The following is a 27,877-nucleotide window of genomic DNA, read 5'->3' as shown; positions in this document are numbered from 1 at the left end:
TGATCGCGGGGATACACAAGACAGTAAGAAACTCTATGACACAAGAGGATGCAGATGCCCTCACCTCCTTCAGCGCCTTCCCCATCCCTGACTAGACCTTGAGTCACCCGTTCTAAATAAAGAATAATAATAATTATAATAAACAAAACCGGAAAACAAGGGCTATTTTTTGTTTTTGCTTTTCTAGTTGGAGCGGCGTTGGCCGAAGTTCTCGTTACTGTAGCTACTGTAGCCGAAGGAAGTCGTTCCAAGTTGGCTAGTGCGAAGAACGTACTGAAGCCGGTCAGAGCCAACAACAGCCAACAAGATGGCGAGTTGTGAAATCTCGTGTGGAATCTAAAGCAGACGGAGTCGGTACTGTGGGTACCGTGAGTACCGCCAGTCAGGCCGAACTAAAACTGAGGTTAACTCTCACTTGACCAAGCTTCAAAACAACTGCACACTTCCGTGCCGAGACGGCGTGTTCGTGGTTGTGTTGCCTTAGCTTGTCGAAACGCTGAATGACATGACGCTTGTGACGGGAGCACACTGTGTGGTCGAATGCTGCAACAGCACGAGCAGGGACCGCGTTCTTCTTCACAATTTTCCTGAAGGGGGGCAGGAAAGGGAGGCCTGGATTAATTTCGTGCGCGGCACGAACGGCGACGACTGGGTTCCGGACAGGTTCAGCATGGTGTGCGCGCGACACTTCGCGGTGAACTGCTACGAAAGCAAGCTCAGCCACCCCACCGAGTTCACACATTTAGAGAAACTGCTGCGCGTGTCGTGGCACTTGCCGGTCCTGAAGCCTGGTGCTGTGCCGACAGTGTGCTGCACCCCAGCTGTAGAAGACGCCAGCGTTTCCAACCTTCTCTGCTGTCCAGGCGGTGCTAGTCATCAGCCAACGTTACAAGGAACTGACCCCGCGCTACAAGGATCCCAACCCGTGCTTCAAGGACATCACCCTGTGCTTCAAGGACATCGCACAGTGCATCAAGGATCCCGCCCTGTGCTTCAAAGACACCACCCCGTGCTTCAAGGACACCACTTCGTGCTTCAAGGACACAACCCCGTGCTTCAAGTACCGCATTCCGTAGTACAGGGGCCTTACCCTGTGCTGCCTCTCCCAGAAGGTACCGTTTTTCATCTAAAATTGCGCCCCATTGAGTTCCCCTACTGAATGGCACGGTTTTCTGGTTCAAAAAAAGGGTGTTTTTTTGGAATACTGACAAGGCGTACACCAGGCAAATGACCGAATTAATTATGTCTGCTGCAAAGCGCATGTCGAATAGTTTTTCCTATAGTTTGCTAGTGCATTAATTAAAAGCGTGCCAATCCGGGCCTTGTGGTGGAGTTCACCGTGCTTAGGATTACTCCACTTGTGTTCTTTTTTCTTTCGTGCCTTCGTTCCTGTGTGCTCCACCTGTACTGTTATGGTGGCAGTGTTACGTTACAGCATTAGTGTTCCTTGAAACGACATTCAGCAACTAACAAACAACTAAGCGGCAGTACTGCTTGGTCAGTGTGAGCAAAGGAAACATACCTTTAGTATGTTCAATGTGGAAGCGAAGACCTAGATTCTGCTGTACGTCAATGTTACTCTAATTGAAAAATGATTCGCAGCCATGGGCACTTCCCAGTAAACCTGTTCCGAGAGGCACCGGCCAGCGTAGTTTAAAAGACACTGCGTAATCTCTTCTTGTGGCAGCTTGACCATTTTCGACCCCTGATGTCCTCTATTAGCTCTGCTGGTGTAGTCTGTGGGCCTCCTTGGCTTAGCAGTCGCATATATGGGCTGACCACGCAGTCCTCTTGGGCACAAAGCGGCAAGTGTGCTATGCTATAAATGGCGACCATGTTGGCCGTTTCGAAGCATCAGCTGTTTCAAATTTCCGTGTTAAATCAGGATTACACATCAAAAGTAAGTGCCGGATTACACCTCAGGAACTCCGAACACTGTCCCAAACCACAAGAAGTCTTGTGCTTCTGAGCCCAAGGACACTGGTTCAATTCTGGCTAAGGTTGCTGTTTTTCAGATAGAGGCAAAAAAAGAAATGATTGTTGGTTGATATTCTGGGGCACACTAAAGATCCCCAGGTGGTTGAAATAAATCCGGAGCCCTCCACTACAGCGTGCCTCATACCCCAAGTGTAGCTTCGGCACATTAAATCGACAAACTTCTAAACCACAAATCAGTGGAAGCCCCCACGCACAGGCAGTAGCAGCATGTTGAACCACAGCGCTAACGACAAGACACCGGACGCAAGAGGACACACAAGGCGCTGACTTACGAGTGGATTTTATTTCCTTCAACGACGCCAAATATAAACGAAACTGAAGAAAACAAAACATGAAAAAAAAAAACACATGAAAAGCCAGCATGAATAACAAAGAGCCAAGGTGTTTTTTTTTATCTTTTGTTTTCTTCATCTTCGTTTATATTTGGCGTTGTTGGACAAAATAAAATCTAGTTGTAAGTCAGCGCCTGGTGTGTCCCCTTGCTATCGTCCTCTGTCTTGTCTTTTGCGCTGCGGTTCAACATGCATCACCAAGTCGCCCAAGTTTTCGCGTTGTCAACAGCAGCAGCTGTGCATCGGTTGAGCTTCACTAACAGTTGTGTCTCGTACGGAAAGTTCCAGGCCCGCCCCCATCGGAAGGGCAACCCCGCAGTGCCTTGCCGGACTCAGCGGATGCCAAGGTGCCTGGCGGAGCCACGGACGGCAAAAGCAAGCCGAAGAAGCCGCGGAAGGTGAACCTGGACCCTGCCGTCGTCGAAGAGAGGCGGAAAGCGAGAGCGGCCAGAGAAGCCGCTCGCCGGGCAGCCATCGACCCCGCCGTTCGCGAGGCGAAGCGCCAGGCGGCTGCGGCCAGGCGGGCTGCAAAAAAGGCAGAGCGGCAGGCGGCCAAGTTGGCTGAGCAAGAGGCTTACCTGGAGAAAATGCACAGGGAGTGGGTTGAGCAGCAGCAGCAGGTTCCGAGGGACACGGAGGCGGAGACGATGGTCCTTGGTCTCCCGGGACCGTCGCAGCTGCAGCAGTTTGGCCAGAAGTCCGTCATACCAGCTGGTACGTGTAGTAGTACCGTATTTTGGCGCGTATAACCCGCACCAAAATGCGAAAATTTTAGTGGCAAAGTGGGGTGCGGTTAATACGTGGGGTTTTTCTTTTAGTGCAGCTTCACGGTTGTGCAGTGAAGCTCTTTTGCAGTAACACTGACTAAGCCTTCTGTCGCTGCGATTGTGCAAAAGCTACAAGGACAAGGAAAAAAAAAAAAAACAAGGACGAGCGCACTCTTAACAATTGAATTTTATTAGTGAATTGTGACTTTCGCCTTGCATTTAGAGTATTCTTACTTGCTAAATATACGCTTTTTCTGTCTATATAGGATTTGATGTGTTGCTTGAGCAGTAGCTTTGGTGCAGCCTTTCCTGTATCAAATGTGCCGGCAATACGTGAGCTTTTTTTTTTTTTTTTTGTCGGGCTGAAAGTGGGAGTGAAGATTATATGTAGGGGCAGGCTATACACGCGAAAATACAGTAAGCTACATCCATGAGGTTTTCGCTGATGTTACTAGGCGGAGCCAGTTGGAAAGCATGCCACTTGATGTAAAAGGTAGCAGTTCCCTGTGAAATCCATGTTAGCTGAGGCACTACGTGTGGAATGGGTAGCATCCGGTAATAGGGGTGACGTTTGCAGATATAGTGTAGGGCCTTGAAAATGGTCTTATCGCGAAACGGGCGTGCGTGCAAGAAAATCTCAACGCATTGTGAGCTTTAGGAACCTGTAGCCTGTTTTGTGCAGAATTGCAAGAAAACTTGGCCCAGGCTGAACCTCAATTGTTATCTTTCCTCTTAATCTCTGTGCCGGTTAACGTCAGGTACTGTAATTCAGAAATGGTAAAAATCGTCAAAACGGCAGATTACTAGTGCACGCACACTGAAAAATGACCAGCTGTAGCCTTTACCCTTATTTTTTCGACAATGAAAGTATGAGCTGCATCCTTATATATGTAAATGTGGCAAGGCCAACTCCACCTTATTCAGTTTGTTTTTGCTCTGAAGAAGATAGCATGTGACATAACCTGCGATCTTTCTCTCAGAACACTTCAGGTGTCATTACATAACAAAGTTTCCAGTCATTGCTACTGCCCCAGTTGGCTCCAGCATCTTTCAGGCGCTAAAGCTTCATGGCTACACCTAGCATGCTTTTTCTGGGGAGCAGTGCTTCTCTGAAGTAGCCTAGGGGCAGATTCGAAACTGTTAGCACTGCAAACTGCCACCACAAAGATTATATTCCACGTTGTGCATGTGGTCACACTTATTTATTTATTTATTTATTTATTTATTCACGTTACCTTACAGGTTCCCGTAGGAACATTGAGTAAGGGGGGGCGAGAAAAGCAAAAACACAAAATATAACAGAAGCAACAGAGTACAAAACATTACAATGTGGTAATATAACATAACTTAAAGAGGAAGGGCATGGAAAAACATAATGTAGTTACAATGATGGTGTCTAATACAAAGGTGTAGAATACGACAGGTACTCAAACAAATAAATGGTGCCAAAAAACATGAGCACTAGGTACAAAGTCAGTACACATATACAGATATGTACAGATATACAGAGCTACATTTTTATGGTAAGTAATGCCGGTATACTTGGTTGCGGAATAATGTATGGTCAGTGATTGAAACTATTGTGTTAGGAAGATCGTTCCATAATGTTACGGCTGTGGGCAGTGCTGATAAGTTAAATGCGTGGGTGTGGCCGTAAGTGCGTTTGAAACTTCGCTGGTTGTTTAGTCTATTAGACATGCGCACGGGAGCTTCTAGGGGAAGGGGGGGTAGATAAGAGCAGTTTACATATTTGTGAAGTAAGCAAACGATGGAAACAGCGCGACGTGTTTCCAAGGGTTCGAGAGAGTTATCAATCTTTATTTGAGTTGCACCAAAATAACGGCTATATTTCTGAGAGATGAAACGTGCAGCACGGTTTTGAATTGCTTCGATCATAGAGATTAAGTATTTTTGATAAGGGGACCAAACAGATGAAGCGAACTCAAGTTGAGGACGGACGTACGTTAAATAGGCCAGTTTACGGACATTCGTAGGGCAGTGTTTTAAATTACGACGTAAGTATCCCAAGGTTCTGGAGGCTTTAGCACAAACAGTAGTTATATGCAGGGACCAGGAAAGGTTGTGAGTTAGATTCACGCCCAGATACTTATATGGGGAAGCTTGGGAGACAGGTAAGTTGTTTAGGACATATTTAAAGGTGGAAGTGTTATGCTTGCGACTGAATGATACAAACTTGCATTTGGGCAGGTTAAGGGACATAAGCCAGATTTCACACCAATGGGAAATAGCGTTAAGGTCGTTTTGAAGAGCTATGTGGTCAGCGGCGTTAGTGATGGCGCGGTATACAATACAGTCATCTGCAAATAAACGCATTCTGGATGATATATTATGTGGTAAGTCATTAATATAAAAAAAAAATAAAAGGGGTCCGAGAACACTACCCTGAGGAACACCGGAAGTTACATGGCAACGGGAGGAGGAAAAATTATTAACTACTGTAAATTGTTGACGGAGAGACAGGAAGTTACGTATCCAAGTTAAGATAGTGAGTCTAGTTTAAGGGCTGATAATTTTGATATTAGTCGACAATGGGCTACGCGATCGAAGGCTTTTGAGAAGTCCAGGAAAATGCAATTGGTTTGCTGATTTGCGTCCATGTTAAAGTGTAAGTCGGTAGTAAATTCTAGTAATTGCGTGTCACAAGAAAAGTATTTCCGGAATCCATGCTGGTTGGGGAAGAAAAAGTTTTTACTTTCTAGATGACTGAAAACATGCGACGCAATGATGTGTTCAAGCATCTTACTACAAATGCAGGTGAGGGCTATTGGAAGATAATTATCTGGTGAGTGCTTGTTTCCGCTTTTAAAAATGGGGACGACTTTAGCAATCTTCCAATTGGCCGGTAGGTTCCCTGACTCTAAGGATTGATTAAATAAATAGCATAATATCTGACTAGAAATTGATGAAGTGTTTTGCAGTATTTTTGAATTGATGTTATCAATACCGGCAGATGTAGAGACCTTTAGGTTAGCAATGAGGCGTGAAATGCCATCAACAGTAATGGTAATGGGTTCCATATAGCGCCAGTCCAGTTCCGGTACAAATGGTACATTGCAGTAGTCTTCACGCGTAAACACAGAAGAAAAAAAGTTATTAAACAGAGCTGCACACTCGCCAGCAGACACTGGTGCTTGGTTATCATCGTGTAATGTAATGTGATGATAATCCTGCTCAGGTGCAATAGTCCGCCAAAACTTTTTAGGATTGTGCTGAAGAAGAGAGGGCAAGTCGCTAGAGTAGTACTTTTTTTTTGCGTCACATATTGCACTGGCGTCAGTTTTTAGGAATTCTTTGTATTTTATGAAAGCAGATGGATTGGAGCCACGTTTTGTTGCCCTATGCAAGCGCTTTTTCATGTTTCGAAGTCTATGTAGTGATTGATTAAACCAGGGATTAGTCTTGTCGTTTGTAATGGTTATTAATGGAACATAAAGATCGATCAAAGTAGCCATATAATTCCTGTACAGTACCCAATTTGCTTCGATTGTGCGGTCAGTGAAATCGGGCAGAAGTTTCTCATGAAAAAAATGTTCTAGATTCGAGTTCATTTCAACGTAATTGGCCCTGCTGAAGTCGCGAATTTTTTTCGTAACGGTGCCGGCGTGAGCTAGTGGGATGCGAAGTAATAGCTGGAGTAATTTGTGGTCAGAGAAGCCATCCAGGCAAGATATCGTATCAACCGTTTCGGGTGCAGTGGTTAAGATGAGATCAAGTGTATTAGATTCCCGAGTGGGTTCATTAACTACCTGGAACAAATTGAGATCTAACGAAAAGTTAAGAAAATTAGTTGAGTTTTGACATGATGAAGACAACGTAAGCCAGTCTATTTGAGGAAAGTTGAAGTCGCCGAGAAGGTATACATAATCTGAAGGAAAACTGTGGGTTGCCATTTCAAGGCTCTGACGAAGGTTGTCAGCAAATTTTGGATTGGCCGCTGGTGGGCGGTAACAAGCACCAAACAGTATTCTTTTTGTTGCAGTCGTGCATCCTGCCCAGGCTATCTCAAGGGACGAGTTTGTAGGAATAGAAAACGAAGACAGAGATTTCTTAATGCCTATCAGCACACCGCCTCCCCGTCGTCCCACACAATCTCGCCGATAGAGGTTGTAGTTATTGAAGTCAGGAAAAATTTCACTATCGCGCACATCTGGGTGCAGCCAAGTTTCAGTTAGAACCACAACATCCGTGTCGTTATTTTCCAATAAAGAACAAAGGTATTGGCGTTTTGGCAATAAACTACGTATGTTAGTAAGGGTTACCGAGAGGCGTGAAGCTGATGTAGCGGGAGAGGGTTTAGTGCAACCTTGCCGACACTTCTTTCTTGGCTATCTTTGCAATTCCACGACAGAATCGGTTGCATGGACATAGATATAGGTTGCCTTTCCAATGTGCAGCTTATCGACAGAAAGTTTGAACGGCTTTTTGAGCGGTCTCGCAAAATCAAGAAGCTTTTTCCTGGCTTGCCGCGTACCAAGCGAAAAATCTTCCCCGATAGAATAATTCGTATCCTTCAGCTTTGGCGTAGCCAACAAAATTGCCTGTTTGTCTTTGAATGTAGTGAGTTTCGCTATTATGGGCCTGGTTTTGTTGGCCGAGAACCTGCCGAGGCGATGCACCCGCTCAAACTGATCGCCTTTAAAGGAGACACCAAGGTGCGCAGAGCAGAAGTTAATCACATTTTGTTCAGACGCTGCCCAATCTTATCGTCATCCTCTAAGCCAAAGAACAGAATATTCGACCGCCTCAGCCTGTTTTCAGCATCCTCGCACCTGGCCGATAAATTCCGTAATTGATCATCTACGTCACGAACTGGGTTCGCTGATGGAAATGTTTTAGCAGAGTCGGTGCCACCGAGTGACGCAACGGTTGTTTCCAATTTCACGACCCTTGTAGTCAAGCCTTGGATTTCATGGTCAGTAGCTTCCTGTTTTTCTTTTACACCTTTCAACTCACTCAAAATTGTCGCCTGCCCGGACTCAAGTCTACGCATTGATTCAAGCATAGAAGACATGATTTCATCACCAAGACCCGGATTCACCTCAACGTCACCAGAAAGTAACAAAAGTAGACTGCACAACCGAACACAGGCACATGACTGCAGCACAAATCGTTTGAACCTAACGTACAGATCAAAGGGATCAAAAGGGTACGACACCGCAACTAAACAGTAATTGCTGCTTTTCACGCAGGTAGCATGGCCTAGGTAACTAACCTGGAAAAAATGGTGCAATGAGCGTTGCATTCCTGTTGCAGCGTCATGCCCGAATGCGCAGGCGACCGGTGGGCGTTTAAGTAGTCCGCTTGCAACGCAGATAACTGAAGTTCCGTGTGAAGGTCCGGGTTGCCAGATGTTTGATCCAGTTGACCCCAAACTTGGCGAGGCAACAAATGCTGCCGACGAATTCTGAAGGGAACCGTCAGGAACTGGAGGACACCAAGCGGGGAGCCAGGTGACGCAACCACACAGGAGCGCGGCCTGTAAAAACGGTGCAATGAGCGTTGCATTCCTGTTGCAGCGTCGTGCAAAATCAGCAGCGGCCTGCCACCTAAGGGGAACAACAAACTAGGGAAATTGCAGCATGACTGAGAATTAAGCGCAAGTTAAAAAGCATGGACAATGGAGAAAACAAGAACAGCGCTGGTCGTATTCTCTTTCTTGTCTACGTTTCTAAGTCGCCTTTCCTTTACCATTATGCATTGCGATTCTACTGCAATCACGGCCACCTGCTTTCTACCAAGTTATCTGTTCTTTGATTAGCAGCAACAGGGGGGGAAGTTAAGGACAGTAGCATGAGAGAAAGACCAGGTACCAGAAAGAGGACAAAAAACTGTGTTTGATTCCTCTGTTATAGGTATCGGTAAAACACGAAAGTGAAATGTGCAGTGAAATCTGCATATGAGCATGATTTGCGGGTCGGCGGCTGTCTTGTCGGTGTGCTTAGCAAGCGATGTCCTGCTGGCGGGTCGCTTTGGCCAAGGTGTACTGGCATCATTTCCGTGACGGATATGACGTCAGTGAAATCTTGGTGTATCCCGGCATAAAACACTTTCGTGTTAAAATATAAAACCCAAAAATGAACAACCCTAAGTATAGCTTACTCCTTAGTACTAAAGGTTGCTTCCCCGCAAGAAGACCCTGTGTGCAGGGGTGCACCTTTTACAGGCCGCTTGCTTCCTTGTACTGGCGTCAATTCCGTGCCGGATATGACGTCAGTAAAATCTTCGTGTATCCCAGAACAAAGCACTTTCATGTTAAAAGTCCCTTTGAACCCTATGTAGCACCTTGGTTTTGAATGGGGATGACAAAAGCACCTCTCTATTCACCCAGTAATGCTTTGGAGCTGTTTGATAATAAGTAGGACTAATGTTACGTAGCTTGCTTGAAACTGCTGCAGTGGTCTGCCGGACCCCAAGTGGGACTCCATTTCAAGCCTTTGCTCTAGCCACACAGTCCTTGCCGATTGCCTGCCTTACCCAAACACGTCCTGATGCATAGTCTTCCCTTTTCACATACTTTTGGTCGACTGCCTCCTTAGCAGCAAGTATTTCTGGCTGTTTAAAATTATCTGCTTCGTATGCGATCTTAACAGTTCCTGGTTGACTGCATGGCTGCTCATGCGTGCAAATGCCTGTCTGTTTTCAGACAATTCGTAGTTCCGATATGTCCCAGCTGTTGGCAAATATAGCAGTCAGGTCGCCTAGCCTCAAATGCTCTAGAGCAGGGGTCGGCAATATGCAGCCGATGGTGCAGTATTATGCGGCCCATGGCACGATGTCAGAGTCCCTCCTCCCCTTGTCACTTCCTATCTGAAAGCTGACATGGCATTTTTTTTTTAGATTTTGAAAATGATTTATTCATACAAAACTTTCTCAGGTGAGTGGGATAAAGGCTGATGGACTCCGCCTGACTAAGGCCCATTCACCCGTACATGAGCATTGCTAACAGCAGTAGCAGCAAACATAAACAAAGTACAGAATGCAAGAAAACAAGATCAATGGTGAAGAACTTCACAGGAAGAACAATTCGGTCAAGCAAATACACAGAAGTGCAAAACAGCAACCATTCCACATGTGCAATAATCAGCAGAGTTAATTCCATAGGATGGGTAAGAAGGTACTGCTTAACGTTGTATTTGAAGGCATGTATCGAACGGGAATCACGTACCATTTCTGGAATATCAGGATGTTTGTTCAAGAAACAGGGTATTGCATGACCAAATGTTTAGGTCCCATAATTTGTCCTAATTATTGGGGTTTTGTATATTTCATGTCTAAATGTAAAATACATGTTGGGTGGTTGATACTGTCTATAAAAAGCGAATTCATTGAGTTTGATTTCATTGCAAATGCCTACTGAAAGCTTAAGTTCAAACAGCTGCATAATTTTTAGCAATTTATGTTTAGAGAATGCACGTGAGGTATGTTCCAAGTAATGAAGATTTTCAATACACGGAACAGCTCGTTTTTGTAGTGCTGTTATTCGTTTCATGTTCTTTATAGTCGTCTGTCTAACCTCAAACGGGGTTAGACAGGAACAAAGATCGCTTCCAGGTGGCATTTTCCCTTATCTTCCAGTTTTGTACATTATTGTCAATCCACCGAATCCTCCTCCTCCCCCCTTCCCCCCTCCTTCTCGTGTCTACTTCATCCAACTCACTTCTGCCCCAGAAGGTTGCCAACCCCTGCTCTACGGTGATTTACCTGTTTTAGATGCGACGCATCTCATTCACTCGCCTTGTCCCTGCATCCATCTGGCGTTGTTGTCGGCGTTGTCGGCGTCCACCCCTCCCCCATTCTCCTCGCCACGCCAGCTGCGCTCTCCGCCGCTCACCCCCTCTCCTCTCCGATAGCGAACACTCTCTCGCAAGGGCATTGGATTGGATTCAATTGGATTGGCTTGGATTGAATTGGATTGGATTGGAACTCTGAGATGCTTCGCATCACCTCAGGTATGGTGGCTAGAAGGGGGAGGTGACGCCAAGGGCCGGTCAAAAGCGATGCGCCGGTTCATGCCTGGCGCGGTGGCGCTGCTTTCCGTAGTTCGATGCCCGCCTGAGCGCCCGCTCTACGACTCGGCGCGCGGCGGAAGCGCAAACCGGCAGAAGTTCGCCGCACGCGCAAGTGTAATTTTACTAAGCACGCAAGTAGTTTGGAGTGGCACATACATCGCAGCTCTCACTGACCACTTCGACGCGTTTTGTTCCGATACGCATAACCTATGCAATACGGAACGTCACGCATCTTGGGCTCCCGACTACTCCACGCTTACCATTCTGTATATTTAAAACAAAATACAATGAAGAGACCATACCCGTTCGCATAAACACATAAAGAACGAAAACTACCATTTTTTCAAAGCCGAATGTATACTACCGACTACACGCAAACAGAAATTCTGAGGGTCTGCATCTGCGACTGCAGCCTTTCACTTCTACTAGTAGAAGGAACAAATTGTTCAGTTTAGAATCTCTTTCCTGCACATATTCGGACTGCTAACATTTTGCTGAAAGCAAATAAAAAAATGTATTAGGAGAAATAACATACTAGGAGAAATAACCGTAAAGGCACCTTATTTTGTAAAAATGCAGAAATATCAATGTTGAACTGTAAATGCCATGGGAAAAGTTTGCATTTGAGTGCTGCAGTGTTCAATCTCGATGACAAAAAATTAAATTGCTACATCTTCAACTACGTTGATCAGTTTTCACATTTACACGAAGACGTACGAAGAGTGAAACAGTACGTAGGTATACTCTCATAAAGCAGCATTTCCTCCTGAGTAGGAAAATAAACTAATTTACTCTGCCAATACAGCGCTTTTAATTTTAATAGGTTTTCACACCATGCACAGTTGGTCTTCTCACCACAGGTCTTCACACCATGCACAGGTCTTTTCTTGGCGTTTGGGGTTATCAGAAAATTAACTCACCCTTTTTGCCAAACCCTTTGCACGGTATCAGGTATCTTCCACAAGCAGCTCTTGCGCCATTGCACTGTTAGTGACCTCTAAGGTATTGACAAGTGTGACTTGAAAGATTTCACTATCACTTCAACGCTGCACTCGAATCCAGTGAAGGTATGGGACTCGTTAATAGAGTTCCACCCCGTCTGACGCCTGCGAGCGTCACCTGAAATGGGCTCAATAAAAGAATTTGTTTCTCTCTCTCGATTGTAGTGAATACGAGAACGACTTTTTCAAATGCAAGGCTCTGGTGATCCATGGTAGAAACTGTAAATGAACATCGTCACCCCAGCAATCTCGTGCTTCGCCAAATAGGTGCTTTGCGGTTCACATTTCACGATATCTGTCACGGTTGGGGAGTTATTGCGAGCGCTTTCGTCTCCAGCGTCGGTAGCGTCGTTGTGCAAAGAGGCAGCTTTTATGGGATTGTTTCTCTGGTAAATACTCATAGACATTGGGATAAATAGTAGGGATCGCAACACTCGTAATTTTAGGTCGGTCACGAGAATTTTTTTCGCAGAGCAGTGCGTCGGCGACGCTTTCGGTTTTACGCAATGAGCTCTGGATTACCGCTTTCAGTACTAACAGAAAATTAGTTTTTAAAAAGTGACAAACTCCGCCTACAAGGCACAAAGAAACACGTGTGCGAACTAACAAACAAACGACGAAATGTAAAGCGCATTTCAAACGAAGTGTACTCGCCTGGTCATGTGCCAACCCCGCTCGTTTGCCGCGCTTCGCTTTGAACAGGCATCGAAGTGCTGACCGGAGCGCCACCCCGGCCACCGCGGCCGTGCATGAAACGAAGAATCGCTTTCCCGTCGGCGGCGCAAGCGCGGTGACGCCACCTCCCCCTTCTAGCCACCATACCTCAGGGTTCCCCTCGGGAAGATGGTGTAATTTTTTGGAATTTCTGCGTCCCTGAAGGTTACTCTGTTTCCCTGCAGACCACTGTGTGGTTCCTGGGAACTGTATTGCTCCACTGGAGTGCACTATGCCTTACCTGAACAACCTTCGCGCTAATCCTGGTCGATATTAGAAAGTAGTTCAAAATTTTGACTAGCCGCGCTCTCAGGCAAGAACTCGTTAACTCTTTCGTTACCACACCTATTCAAATCGATCACCGGTTATCGATGATTTATATTGCCTATTTCGACATGTTGTACTCGTTTCTCGTACACCTAATGCGGCCAGTGGTTAGTCTAGGCACTGCACTTTTAGAGTCAGTTTAAATTGTCCCGCCCCGGTGAGATTCAGATTTTTGAAAGCGTTTTTTGCGAACGGAGGTGCGTGTGTTTTTGAGGAAGGGGGCGTGGCCGCTGCGCTTGACAAAAACGCATGCCGCTCGTAGTTACGCTACATTACCAGAATTTCTTTTTTTTTTTTTTGTCAAAAGGCTCCTGGCAAGTCAAGTACCAAATAATGTTGTCAGCTTTGTAATCCAACAGCGTTGAGAGGTGATAATTACTTGAAAATGATACCAGCTATTCATTAGTGATCTTTGGTTTGGAGAAAGGATAGCTTTATTCTGCCAAATCTTATTTCTGATGGTCCCTCGCATGTCTAGCAAGTGTGCCTGGCATTTTCAGCCAGTTTCCAACAACTTCGGTTTCGTTTTTGCGTTGCGAAATTCATATTTGGCGCTACTACGCAGTTACCCAACTACAAGCTCATTTGCCATGGCGCCTCCGTTGCCCACTACTGTGCCTCGAAACAGGCGTGCCGCTCGTGCTTCCACTTAACCCACGCCTTACTTCTGCGATTACAGCTTCAGGTGAAAGTCTAAAGATAACACCGAGTCGGCGGGTATCAGTTCAGACGAGGAGAACGCTACCAATCGGCCTTGAACACCGCCAGCTGCTCACCGGCCAGTTTCGGTTTTGTCCGAGGATATTTCCGGAAGTCTAGTGTCGCTTCTTAGTAGAGCTGTCTATTCTGACAAAGTCTCCAACAGCCTTGTAACTGTTTCTTTTCGAACTTGTTAGGCAGCGTTGCAATGTAGTAGGCTTGCAATGCTGAACTCGCTTTATAGCACGATGGCGGCTTGGTGAAAGCTTCCTGGGCACAATTCTAGCGCATCGTACCTTATTCCTGCAAGCAGGGCTACCACAGCGAGCCAGAACATGATAATAAACCGCAAATTAAAGTTCTGACTGATAAGCAATGATCAGAACGTCAACACGCATTCACCACAGAGTTTGGTTTTCAACACCAAGCGGATTTTTTCGCATAGCTTGCTTGTCCTCAATATTGTGTTGGTCATAATCATTGACAAGGTGTTAAAATATCACGTGAAGGCTAATTGGGGTCTTCAATGTTGTCAAACTACCAGATTTCTTCTAGAGAACCATCCAAAATAGCGAAATTTGAAATGGAGGTTGGGCTTCACCGCTGTCGTAGATACGAAGAAACTAAGGAGTGGGCGTTGCCTCTAATACCATAGTGATAAAGCTTCTGGAAGAGAATGTGATGACTGAGGCCATCGAAAGCCTTTGTGAAGTCGAGAAACACACCTAAAGCTACATTGTGATTTTAAAAGTTTCCAAGAATATACTCTTTTTGTGCTAGAAGGGCAAGCTTTATTGATTTATTTCTCTGGAAACCATATTGTACTGGGTTTAAAATATTGTATCGGTCAACAAAAGATGTGAGTCGTTTAAGTATTATTTTTTCTGACCCTTTTGAAAACGCCGACAGGACAGAAATAGGACGGTAATTGGAGAAAACGCTTTGATCACCTTTCTTGTATATAACAGCGACTTTCGCACACTACATTTTACGTGGAAACACTTCGGTTGTAAGGCACATATTAAAAATATGAACTGAGAAGTTCACTATTATATCAATAACATATTTAACTAGTGTAATTTGTATGCCTGACACATTAAGGGACTTACTGTTGTTTAGTTTAAAGGGGCCCTGCAGCACTTACCATCGACTACTAGGAATGTATTTTGGGGTAAAGTCTATTGTCCCAGCAATCTCCTCCCGCAAGAATTATGAAAATCCGTTCACTATCACCAAAACTACGCGCGATGAGAAGTTGCGCATAATCGGTCCCTCTCAACTCGACCGCGGACAACGCGACGAAAGCTGCGTTGCTCTCTCCCAGAGAGGGGGCGGCTCGCAGCGTTCTCTTCCGCAGCCTTCGATATATCATAGGCCGGGGAGTTTTCTCCTTTTCTCCGCAATGTGAAGGGGTCTATTTCCGGTGTGGTGCCACAAAAAAGCAGGCATGGGTGCCTGCTAGCAAGCGCGCACTCGGGCTGGTAGGGTGTTTTTGAAGCAATAAATGTTTGTTGTTGAGTGGTCTGGTTGAAAGGGAAGTATTGAGATCATCACTCAAACTCCGCGCGCACTCAAAACATACAACAGCAAAACTGTGCCTACAGATTCAGGCATAGAAGAGGTTCGTACACAGCGCCAACGACGGCTGATCGTCACAGGAAATGCGAGAAATTAGCCGCGAAGTTGACCAGCGACAGCCGATCGGACAGCCATGGCCTCAATGACGTTGTTTAGGCCATGCCAGGGGTGCATAATGAGGAGAACTGAAGAGAGCGCGGTTGGTTTTTCCACGTCTTTCACAGCAATTTGCGAGCTCACTGCTTCTTGTGCACGTGTAATATTTGGCTCAGGTATTTCTGGTAGTGTAAGCTAAGCGTCGTGCAGATTTACTTGCACTGCTCAAAGAGTGTTGCAGGGTCCTTTTGATAAAAAACAAAACTACTTCACTTTCGCTAACCGGGTCTGCTGATGGTGAGCTGATGGTGAAGATGGTGTGCTCGTTATGATATTTTATTTCCGGGATGTGGTCATCCCTGGACAAGAAGGAGGGGAAGATACAAAAAAAATTATTAAAAGCATTAGAGAGCTCCGAATCGTTTAACTCAATCCCATCTTTTACTAGTTTAGTAAGCGGTTCTGGTACATGACCAATTACAGATTTTAATTTTTTCCTCAGCTGTTGAAAACTCCCTGGAGAAGAACAGAACAAATTTGTGTAATACTCCTTTGCTAAGCGAATATTTTTGTTGACGCGGTTTCTAAATGATGAAAAGTTTTCAGTGCTTCAGCGGTCCTCTCTTGAACAAATGCTCTGTATAGTTGCTCACGCTTTCGTATTTCAGTGCACCCGTCTGCCGTTGTGGTGCTGTTCCTGTTGTCTGAATGGAAACGACGCTGCAAAGGATTGATTCCCCCTGCACGTCCTGTCCTCTCCCAGGCCCGTCATTGCATCCTGCTTTCCGCATCACCCTGACCAGAGACATCGAGATGATGCAGGCCCTTGCAGGAAAGACAGACGCCCAGACGCAGTACACGGTGCAGATGGTGGTGAAGACTGCGCAGGCCGCCGTGTTGCCCAAAGTGAAAAGCATCGCATTGCAAACGGACAACAGGGCGCTGGGTAAGAATGCCAACTTTCTTTTATTCCCCTCCTGTTGAAATTTTCTTTTAAAGCGAAGCTTTCGTGTCCTCACTGATGCCGTTGCACGCGGATACGCCCTGCATGGAAGCCAACTTTCTCTGACGATGATGATGAAGGATCGTGGGTGAAGTGAGAGAAAAAAAGGCTTCCCGTGGCCGGAATCAAGTTTGGATCCCTCGTGTTGTGAAGCCGGCGTCTGTCCGATTTCTCCATTTCGACACGGTCAAAGCGGTTTGGAAAACTCAGACGACGACCAAAGAATCCGTCGCGAGAAGAGTAGCATTGCTCTGCCTGCCTAAAGGCTGTTAGCCTAAAGGCTGTTAGCCACAAGACATTAGGCCTGACCGTTTTGAGGTTTAAGACTTAGGCCTAATGTCACATCTTGGGATTGAACACCTCAAACCGGCACCCACTCAAAACATTGCTCACTGAATGCCAAGCAGCTCGTACTGATTCGTGCCTTACACCCCAAACCCAAACCTTAGGCCTACGAAGTGCACACCTGAGAGTTCCTGTGGGTATGCTAGAAAAGTGGTGCGTACCTCCAGAGTAGCACATGCTCGCAGTGCGGTATTGGTCAACCGAAGAAGAACGGGCGCATGATTTTTTTTTTTTTTTTATCGCGTTAAAGGGACACTGAAGTGATTTGTAAACTCTGTGGGATTACGAGCGCAAATTGTAGTCTGGAGTCTGTAGGCCATGTTTTGACCACTCTCGCTGCATTCATGCGACTTTATTCACCAGACAAATCAATTCGACAATGCTGCACTCCTCTCTGCATCCTCGCCCATTTTCGGTGGCGTTTCGTATGATGTCACAAAAAGGTGGCTTGGCTTGACTGCGCTAGAGTCACTAAGTAAGGTAGCCTGAATACGGCTAGAGTCACTAAATAAGGTAGTGACACTAGACTGCGCTACTGCACGGCTCACCGACCTTCCGGCAAAGTCAGCCCAGTGTTTAAACCACTGGCCGCCTATAAGTCATCGCAATTCGTTCGCTCAATTGAAACTAAGCCACAACACATTTGTGAATGGAAGAATGTGCCTTTCTTTAGCTTGTTAGTTCGTACACTGTATCAAGCTCTAAGTCCAGGTCGCTCCACACAAACGCTGCACAAGCACACATGCATTGACGCTTCGCTGACTGGTACGCTAGTAGGAAAATCTACGGCCAATGGAAGGCGGGAGAAGAGTCAGCAAAGTTAATATAGGTACTGAGGAAATAAAATGAATCGAAATTTTTACCGTACAGTGCAAAACTCGGATGTAGGAAGCACTTTTTTGCGCTGGGTGAACAAGCACAGTGGTCAGTAGCACGACCACACATCCGCGAACGCTTGTGCGTCTGAGGAATGCAGTTGCTAGACGAGATATTGGGGGAATTTGGGGGACGCTTACTGCACGAGCGCTATACAACAAATAGTCATGCTGCTTGAAATGCAAAACTAAATAAAAATGTAAACTGGCTATACATTATATACTTTATATGCCTGACACAGCCAGCACTGTATCGTGGCCGAGTGGTCTGGAGCGCTAGGCATCTTGTTTTACTAGTCGCAAATTCAAATCTCCAAGGGTGCATGCTTCTTCTTTTTTTTTTTTTTTTTGCAAAGTTTTTTTTTTTTGTTTTGTTTTGTTTTTGGTTGATGTTTTCTACCCTGCATTCACCATTTTTGTGCTGTAACGTTCATTGCTCCACGAGCAACTATGCAGAACATACTCAGACTGACACTGATGCGCTGGCGAGTTCTCGTTGGCATGCTGTTGCCATAAGTACCGACTGCTTGGGGGCAGTGGGCATAGGCCAGAATCAGCAGACCCTCGGCCTGGTGCAAACACACTTTACGATACAGGCATGAGCCAGGCAAGCTCGAAAGATAGGGGAAAAGCGAATTGCATTTGAGCGTCTACGGTGACACGGAGGGCGTTGATCCACTGCATTTGCTTTGGCTAGTGATTGCTACGATTCCAAGCCATCCTGGTTGGCTTATCTGACGCATATTACAGCCGACAATGTGGCAGAAGTGTGGTATGCCGATTACTGAGATACGGGGAATGTCCATCCATTGATAATTTCAGATGCCAAGCATGTTGTTTCACAGAACCGAAACCAAAACTTGTTTGAATGCTAATCCTGGACGTCGTCCAATCATGTAGCACCTTTTACTGACGTCACTGCTGTTAGTTGGTGCAACCGCCGTAAACCGTGCATGGTAGTTTTTCTTTTCTTCCTTCAGGCTTTATTGACTATTGACAATAGAAACCTCTAGATGCCAGGAAAAAGCTTTCACCACCACTTCATTCTCTTTCGACAAAATGCGTAGCTCACAGAATAATGATTTGCACGGTGCTGCCTCCACCACCGTCGTGGGCTTCATAACTCGCTTCTGTCGAGTCACTGTCATCACTAACTGATGGCGGCACGCAATTCTCTTCTTCACTGAAGTCATCATTGCCTTTGCCAAGTGCACCACCGTAAAATGCACGCGATAAGAAAGCGGCCTTGCTTCTCAGCGAACAGCACACACGTGAAAACGCTCTGCAATCCAGAAGACTTATGCTGAACATTTTACTGCACCCTAGTGCAAATGGCAGAAAACTTCAACAAAGTTCACTTATCCCTCAAGAGATGGTGCATCATGTATACAAAGAATGCAGGCACATCGCAGTTGCTATCACCCCATTGTGATAGATGAGCGTGAATTAGAGATGCTTTTATGGTGTTTTTATGTGCCTATAAATGAAAATTTGCACCTATATGAACACTATTTAGCCTCAAGTTTTGCTTTTGAGTGCACCCTGAGAGCGTTGTTCATGGTACCGGGCAGCATAGACTGTTTGGAACTCTATACTGTTCAAACTAGTCCTCTAGTTCACCAGCTACCAGAAAACAACATTAGCAGCAGTGGAATGGGACGCACAATTTTCAATCCAAAAATCTAGAGATGGTGGCAGTTTTCTGTTGTGTTCACAATTTTCCCACTGTGATTCATAGATTGTTTGCCACGTGCTCTCCAAACAGATTTATTCAAACATGTGCAGTCTGTGGGCCAACGTATGGGATAGCAGAGGATCCCGGCTAGCTTCGCTAGAGAACGTGCTACGCGCCTTACATTAACCCCAGCGAAATTCGAGGACTGACGCACGGGTTCAGGTACTCAAATGCAGTGGACAGACTCTGACTATCCAAAGTGAGGCTTTATTGCCTGGCAGATACAGGCCATGTACCAGACAACACGACTATCGCTCGCAGGGAGACAGTGGCTTCGTTCACTCTCTCAAGCCGCGGGACTCAGACCTCAATATTCGTCATCGCAGTGCGGGAGCGGGGGAGGCATCCCTTGCGACCGGTCAGGACGGAATCTCTTGGCAGAGTCCCGTAGAGCCAACTGGGTTCACTGTCACCGGGGCATTCGGAGTAGGCACTAATCGCCCAGTCGACTCCCAGTCGACTCCCCGGAGCCCCGCGGGTGGGCTCCGGGGGAGAGGTGGTCTTCCCCTGGTCGGGGAGAAGGTGGGCGTAAATGGAGGCGACAAACTGTCCCTCCTTCCCCCTGCTCCCTCGCGCACACCGCGTCGCGTGGGGTCACGAAGAGGTTACAACTCACGTGACGCGCCGTCTGCCCAAAAGGTGGCTCCCAGCTCGCCGAAACATGTGCAGGCGAGGTGTAGGGAAACAAGGGTCCCCACAAGTCGCATCCTCATTCTATAAGCATACTCAAATCCATCTCTATTTTCAGTGCAATGGTTGAGCAATGAACACGCCTGCATTAGCAGATAATTCCTATATTGAAGATTTATTCATAAATCGTCATCTCTCTTCATTATGTCTGTTTTTTTTTTGTGTTGTAATTAAATTGTGGCAGGCAGAGGTAAAGTACCGCTCTTTTTTAATCAGTATTCCCAGATCTCGGGTATTCTTTTTCATGCCTGTTTCACTATATGCGATGCTCAAGCAAGCAACAGTGGCCATTGAATATGAATGGGATCAGTGCGTTTGTTGAAGTAAGCCAGTAGATTTTCACTAGTACCACTAATTTCCACTAATTGAACAGCTATGATCTACTGTTGGCACTTTTGTGCCAATAATTGAATATAAACAATAGTATTTTCGGTTTGCCTGTCGTAGATACAGGTGCATGCGTCTTCGTGTAAAATTATTAGCATTTATGCAAAAATTTATCGTGCCTACATTTACAATGTTGGAGGCCTAAAACGTGATTGTGCCTGCCTTTTTCTGGTGCTTAAAACACACTTTTCTAATTCCTAAAAATCCGGCCTCTGGTGATAAGTTCTGCTGCCAGAAAACGAAAAGTTTTATCTTTTCAAGACAAGCTCCCAATTTTAAATGCCGTCATCCGTTGAGAAAGAAGAATGTTGCCGCCCGGTACAGTATACCAGCCTGCACTCTCTCAACAATTTTGAGCGCACAGCATCAGGTTCACCAAAAGGTGCCCTTTCATTACGTTTGGTTCTTGAAACGTGTAAAGGAACCAAAAAGTGTCAAAAGGAAAAGGCAATACTTTACTTAAGTTATGTTTGTGAATACCGGGGTAAATGACTTTGCTTCTTTGGAGCACGGTGTAGTGCCTAAGCTCGCGCAAAAGCAGCAAGCACAACTTGCGCAGTTTTCCACTCTAAAATAAATCTTCGAAGGACGAGATGAGTTCACTTTCAATGATGTCTAGCATTTCGGTTTCGTTTCTGTTTCATTCACGAGAGCCTTGACTCGAAACCTGCATGTAATGAAAAATTGTGAATTTATGTCGATCTCGTTACATCCAGGTTTAACTTTATGTGTGCCTGTAGAAAGAGCGTACCATGGGCGTTTGTTTCTGAGAAAGGCTTTGGCAAGCTTCACCAATCCTGTGCTTAACCATTCACGATTTGCGATGTAAAAAATTGTAGTGCGTGAAAGTGTGTGCGACATCGACGCCTGCTTTCTTGATTGATTGTAGGGTTTAACACGCCGACGCAACACAGGCGATGAGGTGCGCCATAGTGGAGGGCTCCGTATTTGTATTCGTGACACTGTAATCCACCTGCGTAGGCCATTTTGTTTTTACACATTAATGTAAAATAAGTCAAAGTGGACCTTTTTTAATGGAACATCCTGATGAAACAACACCTAGCCTCTAACAAGCGTTGCCTTAAAGGGGCCATGCACACAAAATGCACGTTTGTTTTATTCGAAATATTTCGTGTTTTATAGTGCCCCCAGCGCTTGTCCGGACGCAAACGATGCTTTATTCACTTTGAAATTAACCAATTCAGGTTAAAATTTTGATTATCCCACCAAATCGTGTGTTTTAACGACGTCTGCAATGACATCATAAGAGGGTCTCTTCAAGCTAAACTTGGTGTGAAGCGGAGACTCATTTACCATTAGTCAACCTAGATGATGGCACCATACTGCAGCGGACCGTTTCCCGCCTTTGCTTTGTTTTTGACCGTATTCGTACCTGGCTTGTTTTTGTTAAGGTAGAAAATAATCATTTTGAGAAGGCTGTGGCTAGCGTTCCGTCCAGATGGAACGATATACAAGTGCTAAAGTTCCGTCCAGACGGAACGAAGCGCTGCGGGTTATCCTTCCGTCCAGATGGAATACAACTGAGAGCTTAGTGTTCCATCCAGACGGAGCCAGCATGAAATTTGTAGAGTTCCGTCCAGACGAAAGCAAAACCGGCTGATTAGACGCCATGCATAGTCTCTGGATTTGGTGTGGAGGCTGCGCCTACGATAGCGACACTTTTGTACCGGGTTCGATTCTCCCCTGACATACTTTTTTTTTTGCGTGGTTGTGACGGTTGTGCCAGCGTTTTGTAACAGCTAACTTCGCACCCCTTTTATAATAGACGCGGTGAGAGCAGTCGGTCTTGATTTAGCACTCAACCGGCCGCTCCGCTACTGCTCACTAGAGCCAAGACCAACATATCCATCGCCACAGAGTTCTCATCATATGTAGTTCGTAATGGTGATTAATTAACGGTTATTCTGGCTAGTCAATGACCGGAAGCGGTTCATTCGGCTGGGTAAATTCCAAGAAAGACTGCTCTCGATCTGCTTGTTGTGAAGCGGGCGGGGTCGAGGTAGCGGCATAGTATTTCTTTTTCTATGGTAGCGGCTTGGAGCTCCGTTTGACGGAGTTGTAGTCATGCGCTGGGTCCCACACTGAACACGCATACTCAAGTTTAGGGCGGATTAGTGTCTGGTAACGAACTAGTTTTAAGTTAGATGTAGCCATAAAAAAATTACGTCGCAGATAGTTAGTCCGGTCGCCTTTCTTGAGTTTTGTTGATTTTTACCCAACCGGTCAAACTGCTCTGCTCATTGACTAGCCAGAGTCACATTTGATTAATAATCACTGTCAATATTACAGATGATCGGCCGTCAAACGAACCGCCAAGCTCAACCACGCCCGCTTCACAATAAACAGATCCAGAGCAGTCTTTCTTGATATTTACCCAGCCAAATAACCGTTAATTAATAATCACCATTACAAACTACAGATGATCAGAACTCTGTGGTGATGAATATGTTGGCCTTGGCTCTAGTGCGCGGCAGCGGAGCGGCCGGTTGAGTGCAAAATTGTAAAGGGGGCGCGAAGTTAGCTGTTACAAAACGCTGGCACAACCGGCACAACCACGGAAAAAAAAAAAAAAAAAAGTATGTCCGGGGGGAATCGAACGCGGTACAAAAGTGTCGCTATTGAAGGTGCAACCTCCACACCAAATTCGGAGACTGTGCATCGCGTGTAATCAGCCAGTTTTGCTTTCGTCTGGACGGAACTGTACAAATTTCATGCCGCTCCGTCTGGACGGAACACTAAGCTTTCAGTTGTATTCCGTCTGGACGGGACGCTAGCCACAGCCTTTTGAGAAACATGGGACTCACTTGACAAATGAGGTCCCGTAAGACGCCGTCAGTTACGCCATCGCCCAGTGTCATCTGAAACAACCCCAAAGAGCCGCAGAGCTGTGCAGCTAAAACAAGCATAGTGTGCTCAGTACCAACAGCAGTATACATCGGTACTTCTATGTTTAAGTGTGCTTTCATAACTTCCCCTGTTTACCGTACCATTCTCTATGCTATAAAAAGAGTGTGCCCTAAATTTAAGTGCAAATAGCTCGTTCGGCAAGCTTATAAGCTCTGCCTAAATTGCGTTTGCTTTTTCAAGCCTCAGCCAATCACACAGCTATGACATCATAGGTTCTGCTGTGGGAAAATGAGCTAGTGGGTTGCATGGCCATTCCCTTTTTCCTAATTATATAGCTTATTTGAGCGAAGTGTGTGTTAAAAGTGGTGTCAGTATGATTCTAACGAGGCAACCTTTCGAATAAACCAAACTTGTGTTTTGTCTGCATGGCTCCTTTAAGCCTTGATAAAGATGATGTTTGTGTGCACACACGAATAAGACCGCACCAAGGTTTCTTAGAACCTGTTGTTAAGCCAAGTGGGGGTCTGATATGCTCAATCACACGTCATTGGCTGTTTCTGAAAAAGAAAAAAAAAATGAAATTTACAGATCTCTTTGCATTGTTTTGAGTAGCTTGGCTGTGCAGTGGTGAAAGTGTTTGCTTTTATGGAAGAACGACGTAGTTTGCTGGCGAATACAATTGCGACCGTAACTGCAATGTTAGCGAGAGGCAGCATAAAGAGCAGAGTCACACCTTTATTATCTTAGATAGCAATCGAGTTCCTTACATTGGCTGGCAGTGACATATTGTGGGATCGGGACCCAGTGATGTCCCGTACTGGGAAGAAAAATTCCCATTTCTAGGTTCAAAAATTCCCTACTTTGTAGCATTTTCCGGCAAGTTTCTCTAGAATTCCCTGAAAATTTCCCTGCATTCTTGTTTTATAGCCGATAGATCTTTACGGGATTCCTGTTCAGTTTTGGTGTATTAGCCAGGGCCACCGATGTCTTTTTTATGTAGCCTTCCCTCACGCAGATGCCGTTCAGAAAATCAGACTTTCAGGGTGAACTAAATACCACTACATCTGGCGCTCAGCAGCATTTAACTATGCAGTTCACGCTTTGTACCAAGGGGCGTGCTTACTTTGCATGCTAGAGCTCTAAGTTAAAACTGCCCGTATGAAAAAGAATGAGGCATTGTCGGGTAATTGAGGTAATTTTGGCTCAGTGGAACTGCGGGCGCCATCTGTTGTTGACATCACGCAGACTAATGCGCACCTGAAATGCTTTTTTTTATATTGTGCAGGAATACATGCGGACAGGCTTCAGCCCTCAAGCCGCTGCCGCTTCACCCTTTACTATCTCTTTCTCATGGAGTATTCTTTCCTCTATGCTCCCACCTGCTTTATTGACTAGATTGTAAACGATCTTGGATGCTTGTGGCTTGCGTGACCACGACTCTGGATATTTGAACATAAATCCCACGAAGCGTAAGGTAACTTTTTAAACAAAAACGGAGTAACAAAGAATGCGTGGTCGAGTTAACTGACCTTATTTTTTTGTTACTCCAAGACTTCTGAAATTGCCTGTCTATTAGAGATTCCTTTTTTCCCTTGTGGCCAAAATTACAGCTGAAAATTCCCCGAAAAAGGGAAAAATCCCCGCACGGAACATCACTGTCAGGACCCCGGTTCCTGCGTGGGACCTTGAGTCAAGTAGGGACAATGTGAGGTGCACCAAGAAGGGGGATTTGTCATCAAAGGAGGGCATTTTTCAGTTGCTTACGGTGCCCTGAAACACTTAGTCCCTGTTTCAGTTATGCGCTTCATGCAGGCAATATTATTTGAAGTACTGTCATGCCGTATTCGAGGTTGGAAGCTTCTCTTATCATATTGAAGGTCCCAAAAATTTGCCAGTGTTTTGGGCTCGAATATGTGTCGCATTAGCGCATAATTTCCGTTGTTCAAACCCAGCGGTATGCCTGTTTTTAAAAACCACATCACCAATTTGTAGACGTACTAGAGTCGACCAGCCACGGTGGCTTAGTGGCTAAGACGTTGCGCTGCTGAGCACGGGGCCGCGGCTTCGATTTCCGGCCACGGCGGCCGCTTTTCTGATGGAGGCGTGAAAAGCAAAAACGCCCGTGTGTACGAGATTTCGGCACACATTAAAGATCCCCAGGTGGTCAAAATTAATCTGGAGCCCTCCACTACTACGCGCCTCATCGCCTGCGTTGTGTCGGCGCGTTACACCCTACAATCAATCAATCAATCGTACTAGAGCAGCGACACCTTGTGGCATGTGATACCAAGCTTTCAACATGTGTGCAGTCCTTTCGTGCACATACAGCACTACATCCGTCTTGCAAGCTGGTGACCTGGTTCGAGCCTCAGCGATATTCGTACATTTTTTCATTCATTCTACTTGAACCAGATTTGTTTCCGTCGTTGGTTTATTACGTAATTTATGTTACCTTTGTGCACTATTTTTGGAAATCGGGGGGGTCTTGTACCTTCTACATTGATCTTGGCAGGAAGGGCAGTTGTTCACTGGATTTACTGCACTGAATTCCTTGCACGGAGCAAGAACATATTGGCGGTGAAATGGGCTATTGTGTTGGGGATGGTAGCAGCATCTGATAGACGGAATGATGGCGGCCGCAATTCATTCTGGGGCTGCGCAGTGCAACGCCGATCACAGCAGCCGTGCAGTTTCTTCTCCCGAGACGGATGCTGCTAGCTTAGCCTTGGCCAAGCGCCTGTGACGTTATCTGGCCGCGCTACGAAGCGTTGTTTTCCCTCCTGTCTTGATGTTGCTCTGCGACTCTTTGGCACGCTGTGCCTTTGGAAGAATTTAAATGCACACTGGGCATGCTTCAAAGAAAAATGTCGTCTTGCTTCAATTGCAGGGCCGAGGACAGGAAAGAGCTGCAAGCTCCTAGCTCCATCCCGAACAGTCGTCTCCAGCACCAACGCAACTACACATCGAGCGATAAGAAGAAGGGGTCTGCGGAATGTCACATAACTCATTATTTGAAAATCTCCTCAGTGTCAGCTTCTTGTTTGCCTGTTGTTTGCTTGGCACTGATCGCAGTAGTGTGTTCGATAAAGTGTTGTCGATTCCACATGAACCCAAAGAATGTAATGGTCCATGTACCAGAATTAAAAGCAGGCTGTTTCTGTTTCTGTTAATGGCTATAACAAATGAGCCACATCACAGGTAGTCAAACAATTGCATCCGGTGGGTCCGAAGGAGAGCCTAATGCAGCTTAGATTATTTTAATGCAGCGTAGCTGATTTTAATGTAGCTTAGATGACTCAGATTATTTTATATAGTTGACAAATATATTTGCAATAAAAATATTGGGTACACTCTCTGTGCTGTCACAATGTTTGCCAAGCAAGTATTGCCAAGGTGGTAGTGCCTTAATAACTCTTCTGTGTTCCCTAGTGAATTTGCTGTGACCAGTGAAATCTAATCTACACTACCATCGTTGTCCTATCTGCAGCAGTACAAAGGCTGCTCCAATATTACCCAGCTGCTCCTGTCTTGCTTCTGTGGATCCCCCAGTATAATAAACAATGCTCTAGACATCAACCTAGGCTTAAGGGGGCACACTGGTCTTAGGAACTTTTTTTTTTTTTTTTTTTTTGCTTTCCAACCAATCTTCCTAAAACTTTATGGGGGCTTGTTCAGTTTTTTAGCTGACTTCGAATATCCAATTAGTTTTGACATAAGGCATTTAGTTTCCAATATAAGCATAAATATTTCTTGATTGTTCCTGAGAACAATAAAAAAACACTTATCTTGAAAAAAATTACCAGCAACGCATGAATAGATACCGCAAGTTGTGGAGAATGAAATGTGGGAAACAGTTCTTTTTTGTTTTGTTTTGTTTTGCAATCGCATACAAGTTTGCATTGATTCTAACAGGAGTACTTCTAGGTTTGAAGTACTCCTGGTAACCAGTTAAAAATAATGCTAATTATACAACTACTGAAACAGAAAATGCAAAATCTGCTTCCTTTATTGGAGGGTTTAAACATTCTGCTTTACGCTGCAAAACTAATTATCTTTCTAGGTGCTCTATGTGCTGGGATTTATCTCTCGAGAAAGGAGAAAATTATGGAAAAAAGTAAGCCCCGCCGCTGAGGGAAGTGTGCATGCCCTGGGAGGCCAGTCCTATCGCCCAAGAAGCCGGCCACAAATTGTTGCGTGCTACCGCTTCGGAGCAAAGCATAAGAAGTAAAGTTCGGTCGGCACCAGAATCCCGGGACGCTCGCCGCCGAGTCTGTACACAAAGCAGCCGCGTCGGCGGATTGCCTCGAAAGCGCGTCATCCCTATTTCATATTTGCCGCGCTTTCGAGGTGCTTTTTCAAAAAAAGTGCTACGAGTTGTGCCGCGCCTCCGCCAGATGGCGCCACGGGTCCTGCGACCGAGAGAAGACGCAGT

The 27,877-nt window shown here is 45.7% G+C and overlaps 1 protein-coding gene across 2 annotated transcripts; it reads left to right on the top strand.

Annotated features, from left to right (window-relative positions):
* The first annotated feature begins 259 nt into the window (after positions 1 to 259).
* Positions 260 to 27,062, top strand: LOC144148035 (uncharacterized). 2 transcript variants are annotated; one of them, XM_077679637.1, is made up of 4 exons: positions 260 to 1,112; positions 2,619 to 3,044; positions 16,306 to 16,488; positions 26,333 to 27,062. In XM_077679637.1, the coding sequence occupies exons 1-4, from the start codon at positions 506 to 508 to the stop codon at positions 26,446 to 26,448; spliced, it is 1,332 nt and encodes a 443-aa protein (XP_077535763.1). In that variant the 5' UTR covers positions 260 to 505; the 3' UTR covers positions 26,449 to 27,062. The 2 variants fall into 2 exon arrangements, with proteins under 2 accessions (XP_077535763.1, XP_077535762.1); XM_077679636.1 differs by having other exon boundaries at positions 266 to 1,112; positions 2,613 to 3,044; positions 26,333 to 27,056.
* The last annotated feature ends 815 nt before the right edge of the window (positions 27,063 to 27,877 follow it).

The sequence above is a fragment of the Haemaphysalis longicornis genome, unplaced genomic scaffold, assembly GCF_048455015.1.
Source record: "Haemaphysalis longicornis isolate Haplotype H1 unplaced genomic scaffold, Haemaphysalis longicornis Haplotype H1 scaffold_717, whole genome shotgun sequence".
Classification (NCBI taxonomy): domain Eukaryota; kingdom Metazoa; phylum Arthropoda; class Arachnida; order Ixodida; family Ixodidae; genus Haemaphysalis; species Haemaphysalis longicornis.
The sequence above is the reverse complement of the archived record's forward strand: the minus strand, read 5'-3'. Positions and strand labels throughout refer to the sequence as shown.